A 14,453-nucleotide genomic window follows, 5' to 3' on the forward strand; every position below is an offset into this window, starting at 1 on the left:
AAGAGAGAGGGGAAAGGATGAAGGCAAGGAAGGCAGAGGATTTAAAGGAAAAATCTGCCTTTGACATTCTTCTATATGACTTCTTTTGTTTTCCGCAGATGAAAGAAAGTCATATGGGTTTAGAACGAAATGAGTGATGACAGAATTTTCATTTTTTGGTGAACTATCCCTTAAAGGGTTCTAAAATGAAAACTATGGAACAGGTAGAGGATTTACAGACAAGCACCATGTTTAATCTACTGTAAAACAAATCAGAACAGAGAAAGGAAAGAGAAGGCAGAAAATGAAGCACAGAGGGTAAGATGGGCAGGGGTCAGCACACCTGTTAGATCATACCTATTTTCTCAATGGGCGTGTTGAGAGGAAGAAACCCCTGTTTGAGCAGCTGGTCCATCATTTCATCATCATCCGTCTGGATCTCTGAGACCATGTTACAGGGGATGAGCCCCCTGCGGCCACAGACCTCTGCTCTATAGAATCCATCTGTGTCCTTCTCTCCAAACACCTGGACAACACAGCAGGGCCATAATTAAACTCATTTCATTGCATTTTTAATTACACTCTCTCTAATGTCCTCTACTCAATTTGGTACAGCAGCACTACATCTAATGTTTTATTTTAATTTTTATGGATTATTCAGTTATGCTTCTATAACTTTCATTTGCATAAAAGTGCTAATTAAATAAATGCAAATGGCCACATAATTCTGAAAGTAAAAATAAGTACATTGGAATAGCAAGACAGTAATGGACTGACTTTAACTAGAAAAGAACAGAACATAACTTACAACTAGCAATGTACAAAGTATTATTTATACAAAATAAATAATTCTAAAGCTATATACATATGTATAGATATGAAAGGATTATACTGATTATACTGTATATCTGTATAAATTATATACTCATTTTAAAATAATTAACTTGTATTGAAAAATGTACACTTATAATTTTTATAATAATTTTATTATATTGATACATAAATACATTAAATATAATTATAGATTAAGGATATCATTAAAAATTCATGTATTATTCCATGCTTACATAGAATTAGAAAAAATCAGATTTTGAATATAAAATTAGCAATGCAAAATCTTTTTAAACATTCAAAAATTATAAATAATGGCTAAATAATGAACAAATATTTCTATATATATATATATATATAAAACAAAACTGATTAAATACTCATTATATATTGCTACATTCGTATTGAAATGTATATTTATAATTTAATAATAAGAATGTTCAATACTGCCAATTTACATATTATATATATATATATATTAGATATGTATATATATACGTATATATATATATATATATATAATATATATATATATATATATATATATATGTATACAGGGACTAAAACTAACCTTTTGCCACACCTGGCAATGGGCGTGACTTAAGAAAATGTAAATTATAATTATATATTAAATATAATTAAATTAAATATATTATATTATTAATTTTTGCCAGCCATGACACAAAAACAGTCAGTTATGACACCAAGATTTTTGATGAAAAATGTATATTTATAATTTAATACTATACTATTTAATTTAATAATCAATACTTTTAATATTTGCAATTATATATGTACATTAGTACATACATATAATGATCAATTAGTGGTAACAGTCAGCATTTCTGTAAAGGTGCATCCAAAGGAAAAAGAAAAGAAAAAAAGTAAAAGTGGAAACAAAAGAAAAACAAGCTGTGGAATTAAAAATGACGGTTAAGAATTGCTTGACATCAGTCAGTTCAGATCAAACCTTTATGATCTGGCCCTCCTTGAAGGGAAGTTCCTCTACAGCAGCATCAGGGTTGGGAGACATTGACAGGGGGTCGTAGTCAAACATGGCCACAAATATTCTGGAGTCTTCTGGCTCCGACTCCTCATAGTAGTCTAAAGACCGCCGTTCCCGTCCACCATAACCATCTGAAACAGAGAAGAGGGCAAGCTTCTGCTACACACAGAATTCAAAAAAAGACAATAACAAATTTAGCCTCATCTACTTCTACAGAGGCATCAGTCCAAATCTGTGACATGCAGCTAAACAATTTTAAAAAATTATATAAAAGTATGATGCTACATGACTATATGATATACGATTTCTTCTTAAAAAGAGGCAAAAAACACATATTAACATAAGAAACTAAAAATGTTAATCACAGCTGATACAAACGTTCCCTATACAGTGAAATGATCTGCCGCACAACATACCAGTGGGGTAATATGCGAGCATATTGAAAACAGAAGTAAGAACACGTTTGAAATGGCCATGCATGTTCAAAAAACAAGGGAAGGATAAAACATTGCTGTTTTACTGTGAAAACATACAGCATTTTCCTGGACAGACATGCAGCAACTCATTAGTAATACTTCACTGGAATGATCCACTCAAAATTATTTAAAAAATGAGGTATAGCAAACACTTTTCTGTTATCTTGTACCAATGGCTGTTAAGATAGTAGTATACAGTAGACCATGCCAGTTAATTAGAAGTGTATATGGGTCTGATAGAAGTGAATCATGCACCCAGTTACTGATTAGAATATGCAGAACATTCACAAGCAGCATTTAAAACCACAGCTGGCACAGGGGTGAAGACATCTCTGCTCTTATAGTTAGCAGTCACACAACATCCAACAGTAGAAAGACATCCATGCAAATAAATCATTCGAGGATCTCGAAGGGAAACTTTTTAAAGCTCCGTAAAAGATGGGCAATGAGGAATAGGAGTGGAAGAGGGGTTCACAAACACTGCCTGGTGTTTTAGACCACACGATAAGCACAAAGAAAGGAGCAATCACCCTTAAACAGACCAAAATCAAAACCTAATCCTTATCATGTTTAACAAAAATAAAGACAAATTACCATGTGGAAATAATAAAGGCAAAATACATGTAGAAATTGCCTCTTGATTAAAACCTAAATATGGTAAAGGCAGCTTCTGTTCTTTTTAAGATCAGCAATGCAAGTAAAGCTCTAGCAACTGCATCTGAGATTTGTAAGTTACTGTGTTTACATTCCAGGTTAAAAGAAATGTGAAGCTTGTATTTTTGTCTAAATACTGTAAATGTGTTGTTTGAGCTTTACAATTGTCCCAGTTTTCTTTTAATGCTGGGAATACTGCTGAAGAATGAACTTCTATGTAGTTATAAACAGTCCTTTATAAATAGCTACCTGTTTGTGTCCCTTTCTGGTATTCTTTTGTGAATTTTGTGATAAAGTTGAAGGTTTAAGGGCTTAGCATGGACATGACAGGAGCTGAAATAGTGGATATGACTTTATTTAGATAAGGTTAGTAAAGTGATACCACCATACTAGTTTCATGTAAATGTGTATTATGTTTGATTCTTGTGACTTTACTTCTGAGAAAATGTGTTTTTTTTACCATTTATTCGAGTGGACTTTTTTTTGGGTCAAAAATGTTTGTCTGTGGTAAACAGCATTTCACAGAAGCGGTCAATAGAGTTTAACTTGTATTAAGATTGAAAATATCCTTTAAAGACCCCATTAAATCACTCGAAAAACGTAGTCTGCTTTGCTGTATTGATGTTTTTTAATATTGAAACAGGAAGTTTGGGCAGGACAAAAATTTGTGAGGTGTAAAATAAGCTTACTCGATATATACTTTTAATTTTGTCAGCATTTATGAGTGGACTAGCATGACCACTGGTCTCTTACACCAAGCTAGTTGAACAAACTCTGAGTTTCAGAGTAGGTTTAGAGTTTACAAAGTCAAACAAATCCAAACCGGTTAAGATCAGGTTTAGCGGCTTCATAATACTTGCTATAATTCTCTGTCAACTCAGAGTTTGATCCACCCGTGATGCAGCATGTGCACCTAAAAGTTTGACATCTGCAGCAAATACCCAATCACACCAAACATGAAAAGCATCAGTTAGATTTACTTCTTGTGTAAGAGCCAGCACAATTAGCCAGAATAAAATCTGCTTCGGAGCAGGTTAGCCATTTAGAGTAAGTTACCATGACCATGAACACAGCAAAAAAAACCAAAAAACATCTTCGTGAACCCAAAAAATCAGACTCTAACTAAACTAAAACTTACCTGAGAAGCCACTTAAACATCTTTACAAATAGGCCACTAAAAACTAACAGTCATAGACTAACGGTACATTTACACAGCAATGATATGCTTAAAATGGAAACCGATCCAAAATTACTGAAAGCCCTCTATTCCGCTGCCAGGCTATTAGATGCCGTTGAGACACTAGACTTAACACAAAATTACCATGTTCATGATGTCGTTGTCTTCAGAGATTCGTTCGAAACTTGCACTTTGAAACCCCTTTTCAAAAGTTTGCATTTTCAGGCACCCAAAACGGCGCTTTCGTGTAAACGAACGGCCAAACGACACAAAAAGCTTTACATTTTTTGTCAAAAACGGTGTCGTATAAACAGCCCCTAAAAGCCAAACAACTCTCACTTTGATTTCATGGGGTCTTTAAACTAGATACTCTTGTAAAAATCTGATATATCAGGTCAAATTGTTCTGGTAATTTTTGTTCGATTTTCTTTTCATGGAGGAGCCACGCCACATACCATATCGTTGCTCAGTTCGCTGTGGGGGCCATTTCCTGCGGTGGGCTACATTGGTATAGTAAACATCATCCTTGATAGGTGAGAGGTTCCCCTCACTCCCCTCACTGTTATTCTCCACGGTGATTTCTAAGGAAACACCAATCAGAGCATTACAGCCACACACCCTCTACTCAGCCTGTGAGTTGTGGATTCTGATGTTTTCAAAGCTCTCTAGATGTGTTTTAGGATCAGAAATGCCATTCTAATGCTTTAGTCAAAATGACATACTGATTTTAAAACAGTATTGAAAGCCAGCTGACTTGAGTTGCTCTAGAGTAAAACAGCAATGTTCATGATGAGGATGCTTTTTTAGGTGGTGGTGTGTGTGCCCTGTTAGGAGCACCATCTGTATACTAGAATAAAGCAGTTGAATAACTCTCCCTCCTTTCATTATTTGTAAATCTGAAACAGGATGAATGGCAAAGGCCAACCAAAAGTGACGGGGTACATCAAGGGACTCCTAGGGCCTACAGGACTATATAACTGTCATCATGACATGTACTGTAAGGAAAACAGAGGAACACACAACAGGAGTCTCTATGAATAGTAAAAGAAGGGAGCGAGAGTCCAAATATATGACCTGACTAACCAATGGAAGGGACTGTCATTGGTCTTCTCTGAGAGGGTGGACAGCCATGATTCATCCTACGGCCGGAATGGTCCAGTCGATCCGAGCGTCCCGTAGAGGGAGAGCTCCCAATAATCTTTAAAAGTAAACATTAAAATGTTAATCAAAGCATGTGGTGCCTTAAAAATAGATATCCTATTAAAAAATTATTCCCATCAACCCCAAAATGAAAAAACAAAAAACTGATTTCTTTCGAGAACAAGATTTTAGTCCCAAGTGAAATCAAAACAAGGAGGATGAACCCGCCAAAACATTTAACATAAACAGTTGAAACAAACTCTGACAACAACATGAGCAGGGTTTTGGCAGAAATCAGATGCTTAGCTAAAGACCATTTTGGTTTTTGTTCTGCTCCTCTTTAGGTCATATGGGATAGTTCTCTTACGAGAGGTACTCTCGTATTGCGTAAGCTAGCTTATGCTACGGGTAAAGTCATCTTTGCTCGAGGTATTGAAGCCAAAAAATTATCCTTAATTTTGTATTTATTGTCAAAGCAGTGCAGCAGCCAGCAGACCTAGAGCAGGCCATATTGCGTGCTCATTGGCTGCCCTGCGGCAACTGCTTCAGCCTACCACTGAGCCTCGCGCCTGAGCCTGCTTCGCGCCCTCACGCGTCATAGCCGCCAAAATGGGGGTGGCTTAGCGTGTAAAAGCCAGGCTCATAGGCTGCGTCACTGATTTCATCATCTTCATCTGTGCTCAGAGGATGCTGGAGTCTGTGGCCACAGTGAAGTGCTCGCCTGAACGTTTCCTGCCGGCCTCACTCTCTCCTTCTCCGCCCCTCCCTGACGCGCAGCTGTCGGCTTCGGCCCACGCTGCCGCTGCCTCAGGGGACGAAGCTGAAGGAGGCCACACAGTGGACAGCTGTTCCATCCTGACATCAGACAGCAAGGAGTGGTCGAGTTCACATCGCTCCGCCTCCTCATCCGTCCAGGAATCCAGCAGGACTCGGGCAGGGGTGGACGCCGAATTAATGCGCCTCCTTTCCAAAGCCGTTCACCAACTTGGCCTCGATTGGTCACCGCCGAAGGTGCCCGCACCCAACAGGCTCGACGGCTGTTTTTCTGCACTGCCGCCGCCCCTCGCCCGTTTCCAGATCTGCACCATTTCTGCCGGAGCTGCATGCTGAACTGTCAAAATTGTGGAACACACTAGTCTCCTCGAGGCTCCACTCTAATGTCTCCTCGACGCTCTCCCGAGTGGACGGCGCCGCCGAGAAGGGATACACCTCTATATATATACACCTCCAGTGGAAGAGGCGGTCGCAGCCCACCTTTGCCCGCCCTCTGCGAGATGGCGCTCAAAGCCTGCCCTCCCGTCCAAAGCCTGCAGGACCACCTCAGCCCTTGTTGGCCGCGCTTTCGCCGCCGCCGGACAAGCTGCTTCCGCCCTGCACTCGATGGCCGTGCTGCAAATCCTTCAGGCTGATCTCCTCCGTGAGTGGGACGAGAAAAGCAAGGACCCGGCCGCCATTACGGTTTTGAGGAGCGCGACGGATCTCTCCCTTCGCGCTATGAAATCTGCAGCACAGGCGATGGGCAGATGCATGGCCCTGCTCACCGTCACAGAGAGGCATCTCTGGCTGACGCTGACGGATATGGGGGAGGCTGAGCGGTCCATGTTCCTCGACGCGCCGCTCTCCCCTTCCGGTCTCTTTGGCCCAGTGGTAAACGGGATCGTCGACCGCTTCTCCGGTCAGTGCAGAAGACCACACAGGCCATGAACCTTTTCCTGCTGCGACGCGCTAGCTCTTCTGCAAGCCGCCCACATGAGCCGCCTGCACGACACGTTAGCCAGCGCCCAGCCAGGACCCCGGCCCAAGGTTATGCTGAAGCCCGAGCAGGGAAAGTCCTCCTAGCAACGCCAGTGAGGAAAAGACACGCTGGTCTCGCTCTGGCCGGACCACCGTCAAAGCATCTCGTCCTGTCAGTCCCCTCAGTGAAGGCTACTGCAGACATACATATAGCAGCCAACGAGTCGGCAACACAGCCCGCTTGCCTGCACACAAATGCCGTTTTCACGGCGACCCAGAGAAATCTCAGAAAGAGTATAAATTCGGGAGTAGAAAACGTGCCCACAAATCAGTGCTCACCCCTACATGTAAACACTATGCCCCATGTATCTCACATGCTCACAGAGCCCACTCTCATAAAGCTGGCAAATGCCGCTCGAGTGTCAGATGTAGAGAATGTGCCCACAAATCTGTGCTCACGCCTACTCGCTGCACGCTGTGTTACACAGCAACAGCCTTACAACGGCCATGTTATGAACCTAAGTCACGTGACCGCCTACGAGCGCTCACGCTTACTGACAAACACTTTGCCCCAGGCTCCGCTCGCAATAAAAATTGCCACGAAATGTTCCCCATTCCCAATAATCGGGTCATATCAAATGATACAGGCAGTTACAGCTGTCAGCGAGCCGCCATTACTGAGTTCAGAGAGCGCGCGCCCTGCTCACGCCTCCGGTACAGTTTCCTGAGCCCGCGCAGCACGGCGAGCGGAACCTGGAGCCCATTCTGCCCCTAGCTACACATGTAGAAGCATGGAAGGCTATTCCAGGTGTGACCGATTGGGTGCTAAGCACAATAAGTCAAGGCTATTCGCTTCAGTTCGCTCGCCGCCCCCCTCGCTTTCGAGTGCGGACCGAGACGAAAGTGAAAGCGGATGTAGCGCATCTACTCATCAAGCACTTGATGAGTCAAAAAGGTCTGGATATCTTTGAATCGCGCTATGATCAGCTGTTCCTCCATGTTGACTGAGCTTTCAATGTTGTGGCTAGAAATAGCCAAACTGTTGTGCAATGGGGCCATAGAACCAGTACCTCCTTCTCAGAGCGAGTCAGGCTTTTATAGCCGTTATTTTCTCGTACCCAAGAAGGAAGGAGCTCTAAGACCTATCTTAGATATGAGACATTTGAACAAAGCTCTCATGAGACGGCCGTTCAAAATTATCACGACCAGACAAATCCTCGCGCAAATTTGCCTGAGGGACTGGTTTATCTCTCTCGATCTGAAAGATGCATACTTTCAGATCCCGATAGCCCCACGTCACAGGCCATTCTTGAGATTCGCCTTCGACGGTCGGGCATATCAATACACCATCCTCCCGTTCGGCCTATCCTTAGCGCCCCGTACATTTACCGAAGTGCATGGATATGGCTCTCGCCCCTTTGAGAGTGAAAGGGCTGCGAATTCTTAACTATTTGGACGATTGGCTGATTTTAGCCCAGTCAGAGATGGAACTGTTATCTCACAGAGCTGCGCTTCTCAGCCATCTGGAAAGCTTGGGTCTCACGGTCAACTGGACCAAGAGCTCATTACTGCCCAGTCAGTCAGTTTCCTTCCTAGGAATAGAACTGGACTCTGTGGCTATGACGGCCAGCTTATCGACACAGCGCACGCGCCGTGTTCGACAGCTAGCCGCGTTTTTCCAGAAAGGCAGCATTATACCTCTGAAGGCATTCCAGAGCATGCTAGGCTGTATGGCATCAGCTGCGGCTGTGCTTCAGCTGGGCCTGCTGCGCATGCGCCCGCTACAACGCTGGCTGAACACCCAAGTGCCTCATCGGGCTTGGGTTTTAGGCCACAGACGAATCAGAGTGACTCAGAGCTGCGTTTCGGCTCTGCAGCCCTGGTTAGCGGCCGACGGTACCAAACGGGAGTGACAATGGGGGCTGTTTCACACCGATTGGTCATCTCGACGGACGCCTCCAACCTGGGTTGGGTCGCCATTTTCGAGGGCAGACCGGCCTTTGGCCTGTGGTCAGACCAAGAGAAACGCTTCCACATAAACTGTCTGGAAATGATAGCGGTCGAGAACACGCTCAAAAGCTTCCCCCCATTCATACAGGACCACCATGTACTGGTCCGCTCGGACAACATGTCTGTGGTGTCCTACATAAACTGTCAGGGCGGCGTCAGATCCAGAAACCTCTGCCATCTGACGGAACACCTTCTTATATGGTCTCAGGGCCGCCTGCGCTCGCTGAGAGCCGCACATGTGCCAGACCACTTGAACGACGGTCCAGACAAACTGTCCAGGAACCACATTCCCAGAGGGGAATGGTCCCTGCAACCCCAAACAGTCCAGTTACTGTGGCGCCTATTCGGCAAAGCGAAAGTCGACCTGTTTGCGTCAAAAGACAACGCTCATTGCCCGCTGTTCTTTTCAAAGAACGATGATGCGCTGGCCCAAATCTGGCCCAGCATCCCACTTTATGCTTTCCCTCTGGTCTCTCTGTTACCACAGGTAATTAAGAGAATCAGGGAAACGCGCCACTTGGTGCTCCTTATAGCCCCGTGCTGGGAGAATCAAACTTGATTCCCGGAGCTGATGCAGCTGTCCCACACAGCCCCTTGGCCGATACCGGTGAGGAGAGACCTCCTCTCTCAAGCCCGCGGCTCAATCTGGTATCCCCATCCTGAGCGCTGGTCTCTGCACGCATGGTTGATCAACGGTTACCCGTTGTATTGCCAGAGGGAGTGATGAACACGATTACGCAATCCAGATCTCCCTCTACGAGGCGGCTTTACGCGTCTAAATGGTTGGTGTTCTCCAAATGGTGCGCTGATAGAGATCTAGACCCACGAATGTGTGGGGTCCCGGGGTTGCTTAGCTTCCTTCAGGAGCTGTTGGACAAGGGCAGGTCCCCATCCACACTTAAAGTCTATGTGGCGGTCGTCAGAGCGTTCGCTGAGTCGACGCGCGGCCAGTCAATAGGAAGGAACGAGCTCGTCATTCGCTTCCTTAGAGGAGCTAGACGGATGAATCCCCCGTGACCCCCTTCGGTTCCCATGTTGGATCTTTCACTGGTCCTAGAGGCCCTGAAAGCTTTCCCCTTTGAACCATTAGACTCCGTGGATCTAAAGTACTTCTCGCTCAAAACTGTTTTCCTGACAGCTCTGTCATCAGTTAAACGTGTGGGGGATCTACACGCGCTATCTGTTAGAGTTCTCTTGAGTTCGGGCCAAATGACTCTTAAAGTCATCCTCAAGCCAAGACATGGTTATGTCCCTAAAATATTGGGCACCCCCTTTAGAGCTCAGGTCATTTCTCTTTCGGTTCTGCCAGCGTCCGATAGTGAGGGTGATGTGAATCTCCTCTGCCCCGTCAGGGCGCCTCTTTCAGGCGCTCGGAACAGCTCTTTGTCTCGTTCGGTGGGCACACCAAGGGTCTCGCCGCCGCGAAACAGAGCCTGTCCAGATGGATAGTGGAAACTATCAGATCTGCTTATAGGTCTAAAGGTCTGCAATGCCCCTTGGGCATCAGGGAGCATTCCACCAGAGGCGTGGCCTCGTCGTGGGCTTGGTCCAGCGGAATTTCCATTCATGACATTTGTGAGGCGGCAGGCTGGGCCTCTCCGTCCACATTTGTTAGGTTTTATAACCTGGAATTTCCCGCCTAGCAGGCTAGACCTCTGTCAGTGTGAGCGGTGTGTTTGTTCTGCCCAGATTATCATGCCCAGACTTCTCTCAAGCGACGTTAGCTCTCCTGGTTGAGCTGCACTATATGGTGAACAGTTATATGGACAGGCAACGCCTCACTGTATACCCTATACGTGCTTATAACATGTGCTGGACCTCATTGCTGGCCACCTGTTCCCACTTATCTATGTTCCCCGGGAATCCCTGGGACTCATGAAGTGGAGGCTGGGCGCGCACAGTTGACAATGGGTTCCCGTAGAGTAAACTAACTTAAGCAATACGAGAGAACCTCTCGTAAGTGAACGATACTCGGTTACTAACGTAACCTCGGTTCTCTCTAGAAAAGGGAACGAGTATTGCGTAACCTGACCGTGCACGACCGTGCCACCGCCACGAGCGTTTTTTTCACTTCAGCTGATGAAACCAGTGACACAGCCTACGAGCCTGGCTTTTATACGCTAAGCCACTCCCATTTTGGCGGGCTATGACACGGAAGTTTTTAATGTAGTTTGTGTGTCTGATTCATATAATTCTACATTGCGGTTTGTCTACACTCTTAATGTTTTAAGTATATTAAGGGTAAATAAAACTATTCATAGGTGCTACAAATCTGTATATGGATAGTAGTCAGACTCATGACCTTAACCACCACAGACATTCCGGATGACATTTCCCCCAAATATTCAGAAAAATGGGTGATTTTCTAATTCTAAAGGGCTTTTTAAGTTATTCATTTGGTTTCCCCTCAATATTTAGTAATATTAGGCTAAAAGCATTACTGAAACCCTTGATGTATGCGCAGGTATTAGCAAAACACATAAAAAAGATGCATCTGTGCTGCTCAATTCAGAGAATTGTGGATGAGATATCTGTTCGAGCCAATGCACAGTGCAGCACAACTAACTGGATTGCAACACAACTAACTTGATTAAAGTTAGCGTGGTGCAAACCAGTTTTAACAGTGCAGCACAATTCTGATTGTTTGGCTCTTCATGGTTGAAACTGTGCAGACAAACAAACAAACCAGCTTTGATCATTCTAATATGTGCACCACACTGTTTATTGGCTTGCACAAATAACTTATCCACACCACACTGTTGATTGTGTAGATGTATCGTTATTTTGGTGTTCGGCTTCCTATAAATAACTCTAAACCATTGTTTCTCAACCTTTTTCCGGGAGGCACCCCAACACTACACATTTTTGAACTCTTCCTAATCAAACACACCTGAATAAACTCATCAGCTCATTATTAGAGACTCCAAGACCTGAAATGAATGGGTTAGATAAGGGAGACATCCAAAATTTGTACTGATGGGGTGCCTCCAGGAACAGAGTTGGGAAACACTGCTTTAGGGGCCGTTCACATGCGCTCCTGTGGCATCTGTCGTTGCTATGCAATCATGAACTGGGCTCTCCACAATTTAATTGAATTGAATCAAATTTAATTGAATCAAAATAGTAAGCAATTGATGAGTCAAAAAGGTCTGGATATCTTTGAATCGCAATAATCAGCTGTTCCTCCATGTTGACTGAGCTTTCAATGTTGTTATGGAAAGGGTGAATCTGATTGGTTGGTTCTTGTCACATGACCTGCAGTGCGCTTATGGCATTCTGGAAAGTTGAGATTTTTTTATCTCGCTGCGCCTGGAAAAAATGAGTGCGTCGCAAACGCATCGCTTCTATTATGAGCGCACTTGTCACGCGCCTACATTTGAAATAACGAACTTAAGCACGCAAAAAACACGATATGTGAACGGCCCCTTAAACTGCTTCAAAGTTGGACTTTAAATTATAAGTTGGAGGGCTGTGGAAACATTGTCAGTTGAATTGTGACTCTTCTTACAACAGAAACAAGAAACACTCAGAAATGGCCTTTAGGTAATCAAAACAAACCTACACATCCAAAAAATCTCACTTGACACTCTAGGAATCAAACAAAAAATCACATGAGATCGAAAACAAATCAAGAAAGTCAAGAAAGATCTTACAAGCAAAGATCCCCCCCTCCCCCCAAAACAATAGCAATATCAAAAGGTGAAATCAAACAATAACAAAGTTAAGCAACGTCTAGCGAAATAGACCAAACAAAAAAGTGAAACGAGAAGAACCAAACCAAATGAACCAATGACAGACTGGGTGGAACACCATGAACAGAAGAATGGTTTTATTGCTTATCTATGGGAACACAAAGCAGTTGGCAGATGAGAAGAGGGCGGAAGGGTGAGAGGAGGGGTAGAAGACACACACCAGGGGTTCATCCATTGCCCTGTTGAGTCTGGCCACAGAGTAGGCCCTAATGTCCCTGTGATAGGTCCTGCCAACCTCGCTCAGTCTGCCCTCGCTCCGGAACCTTCGTTGGGGTTGGTGATGGTGCGGATGATAGTGGTAATGGTGGTACGACTCCCGCATGCTCCTTGTCTCTGGAATGTTGTCCAGGAAGTCCTCCTCCACACTGCACTGGCGGGTCAGCGACCTTTTCCTGCCGGCAGCCAGAGCACGGCGCTCCACTGGCCCTTCGCAGTGAATAACCCGCATGTTAGGCCCAGAACCCACTCGCAGCTGGCTGCCCCCTGTGTATGAGTGGTAGACTCCGCGGTAACCGAGCGAACCCTCGTCCTCGCTCCCGCAGTCTAGTCCACTGTCCGGGCTCTTAGTGTTCTGCCTGCTACTGCTGCTGCTCCAGCACTGCGGCCTCTCCTCTATGGAGGTGTAGCGCGGAGAGGAGCGCTGCCTCTGCAGCCTGCGGATGGACTTACTTGGGGAGAGGTGGTTCGGCTGCCGCGAGTCCTGGTGGTATGGCCTTGGGCTCCTGCATGGAGTGCCTGGACGAGCCTCCTCGAAACGCAGCCGCTGACCCATGACCTCCGCCCCAGTGTCCGGATCCTCCTCGGCAACCTCCGGGATGCTGTGGAGCCGCTTGTGGGAGCGCAAGGAGCGCTGTCGTACCACCTCCCGCTGCAAGTCCCAACTGTCTCGTTCCACCGCTAGATCCTGACGCCTGTAATACGCCTTTTAGAGGCCGGAGAGGGTGATGGACGAGGAAGGAGCCAAAGTTTCAGTTAGATTTGGATGTTTTTCAATTAGTTAAAATCGGGATCGTTTTGGAGGATTTTGTTTGGTGGTGTTAGAACAGGCAGAGAAGAATAAACAGTGTGCAAAAAGAGAACAAAATGGGAAAAGAAAGACAAAATAAAGACAGAATTAGTTATTGGAGATCATGGTCGAATGTAGGGCATGCAGTCTCATTCCATGACGTACATGACATGCGACGGAAGGGAATCTGTAGAAGGAAAATGTCAGGAAACGCAAACCATACAGAAAATGAGAACCGGAGAGTGTCACATATGCAGGGTTCATTGAGACAATCCACTTACAAAGCACAGTCCAACAACAACAAAAAAAAATCTACAGATGAGTATTCATAACACATAATATTAGGAATTAAAAACAGGCAATCAAAGGATCAAGACTAAAAAATCTAAGGACTATACATGAATAAAAACGAACAAAAAACAACAAAAATGGAGGTTCGTCTGTCAAGCAAAAAGTGATTCGTGTTCAAAAGTAGACCAGTAACCTGGAATGGAAATTTTAAAAAATATATTATTAGAAATACAAATCTTTTCTAATGATTTCAAATTGTGTATGAAAATTGTGATTGGTGGTTTAAAATGTCTACATCCTGATACACATAGCATATATTAAGTGGTGATGGCTATAGCAGAATAAAAAAATAAAATAAAAACAAATTGTCTTTTTTTTGTATTTGAGGTCAACAATG

The 14,453-nt window shown here is 44.3% G+C and overlaps 1 protein-coding gene across 1 annotated transcript in view; it reads right to left on the reverse strand.

Annotated features, from left to right (window-relative positions):
- Positions 1-14,453, reverse strand: part of rimbp2b (RIMS binding protein 2b) — a 175,290-nt gene that overhangs the window by 8,531 nt on the left and 152,306 nt on the right. Inside the window, exons 23-27 of the mRNA XM_077224507.1 lie at positions 12,995-13,681; positions 5,207-5,321; positions 4,579-4,704; positions 1,781-1,947; positions 337-505 (exon numbers count right to left, since the gene is read on the reverse strand). Of these exons, the coding sequence (XP_077080622.1) occupies positions 337-505; positions 1,781-1,947; positions 4,579-4,704; positions 5,207-5,321; positions 12,995-13,681 (1,264 nt within the window). The remainder of the gene's footprint in view (positions 1-336; positions 506-1,780; positions 1,948-4,578; positions 4,705-5,206; positions 5,322-12,994; positions 13,682-14,453) is intronic.

The sequence above is a fragment of the Siphateles boraxobius genome, unplaced genomic scaffold (assembly GCF_051911475.1).
Source record: "Siphateles boraxobius isolate OS27281-9 unplaced genomic scaffold, OSU_SipBor_1 9, whole genome shotgun sequence".
NCBI lineage: Eukaryota > Metazoa > Chordata > Actinopteri > Cypriniformes > Leuciscidae > Siphateles > Siphateles boraxobius.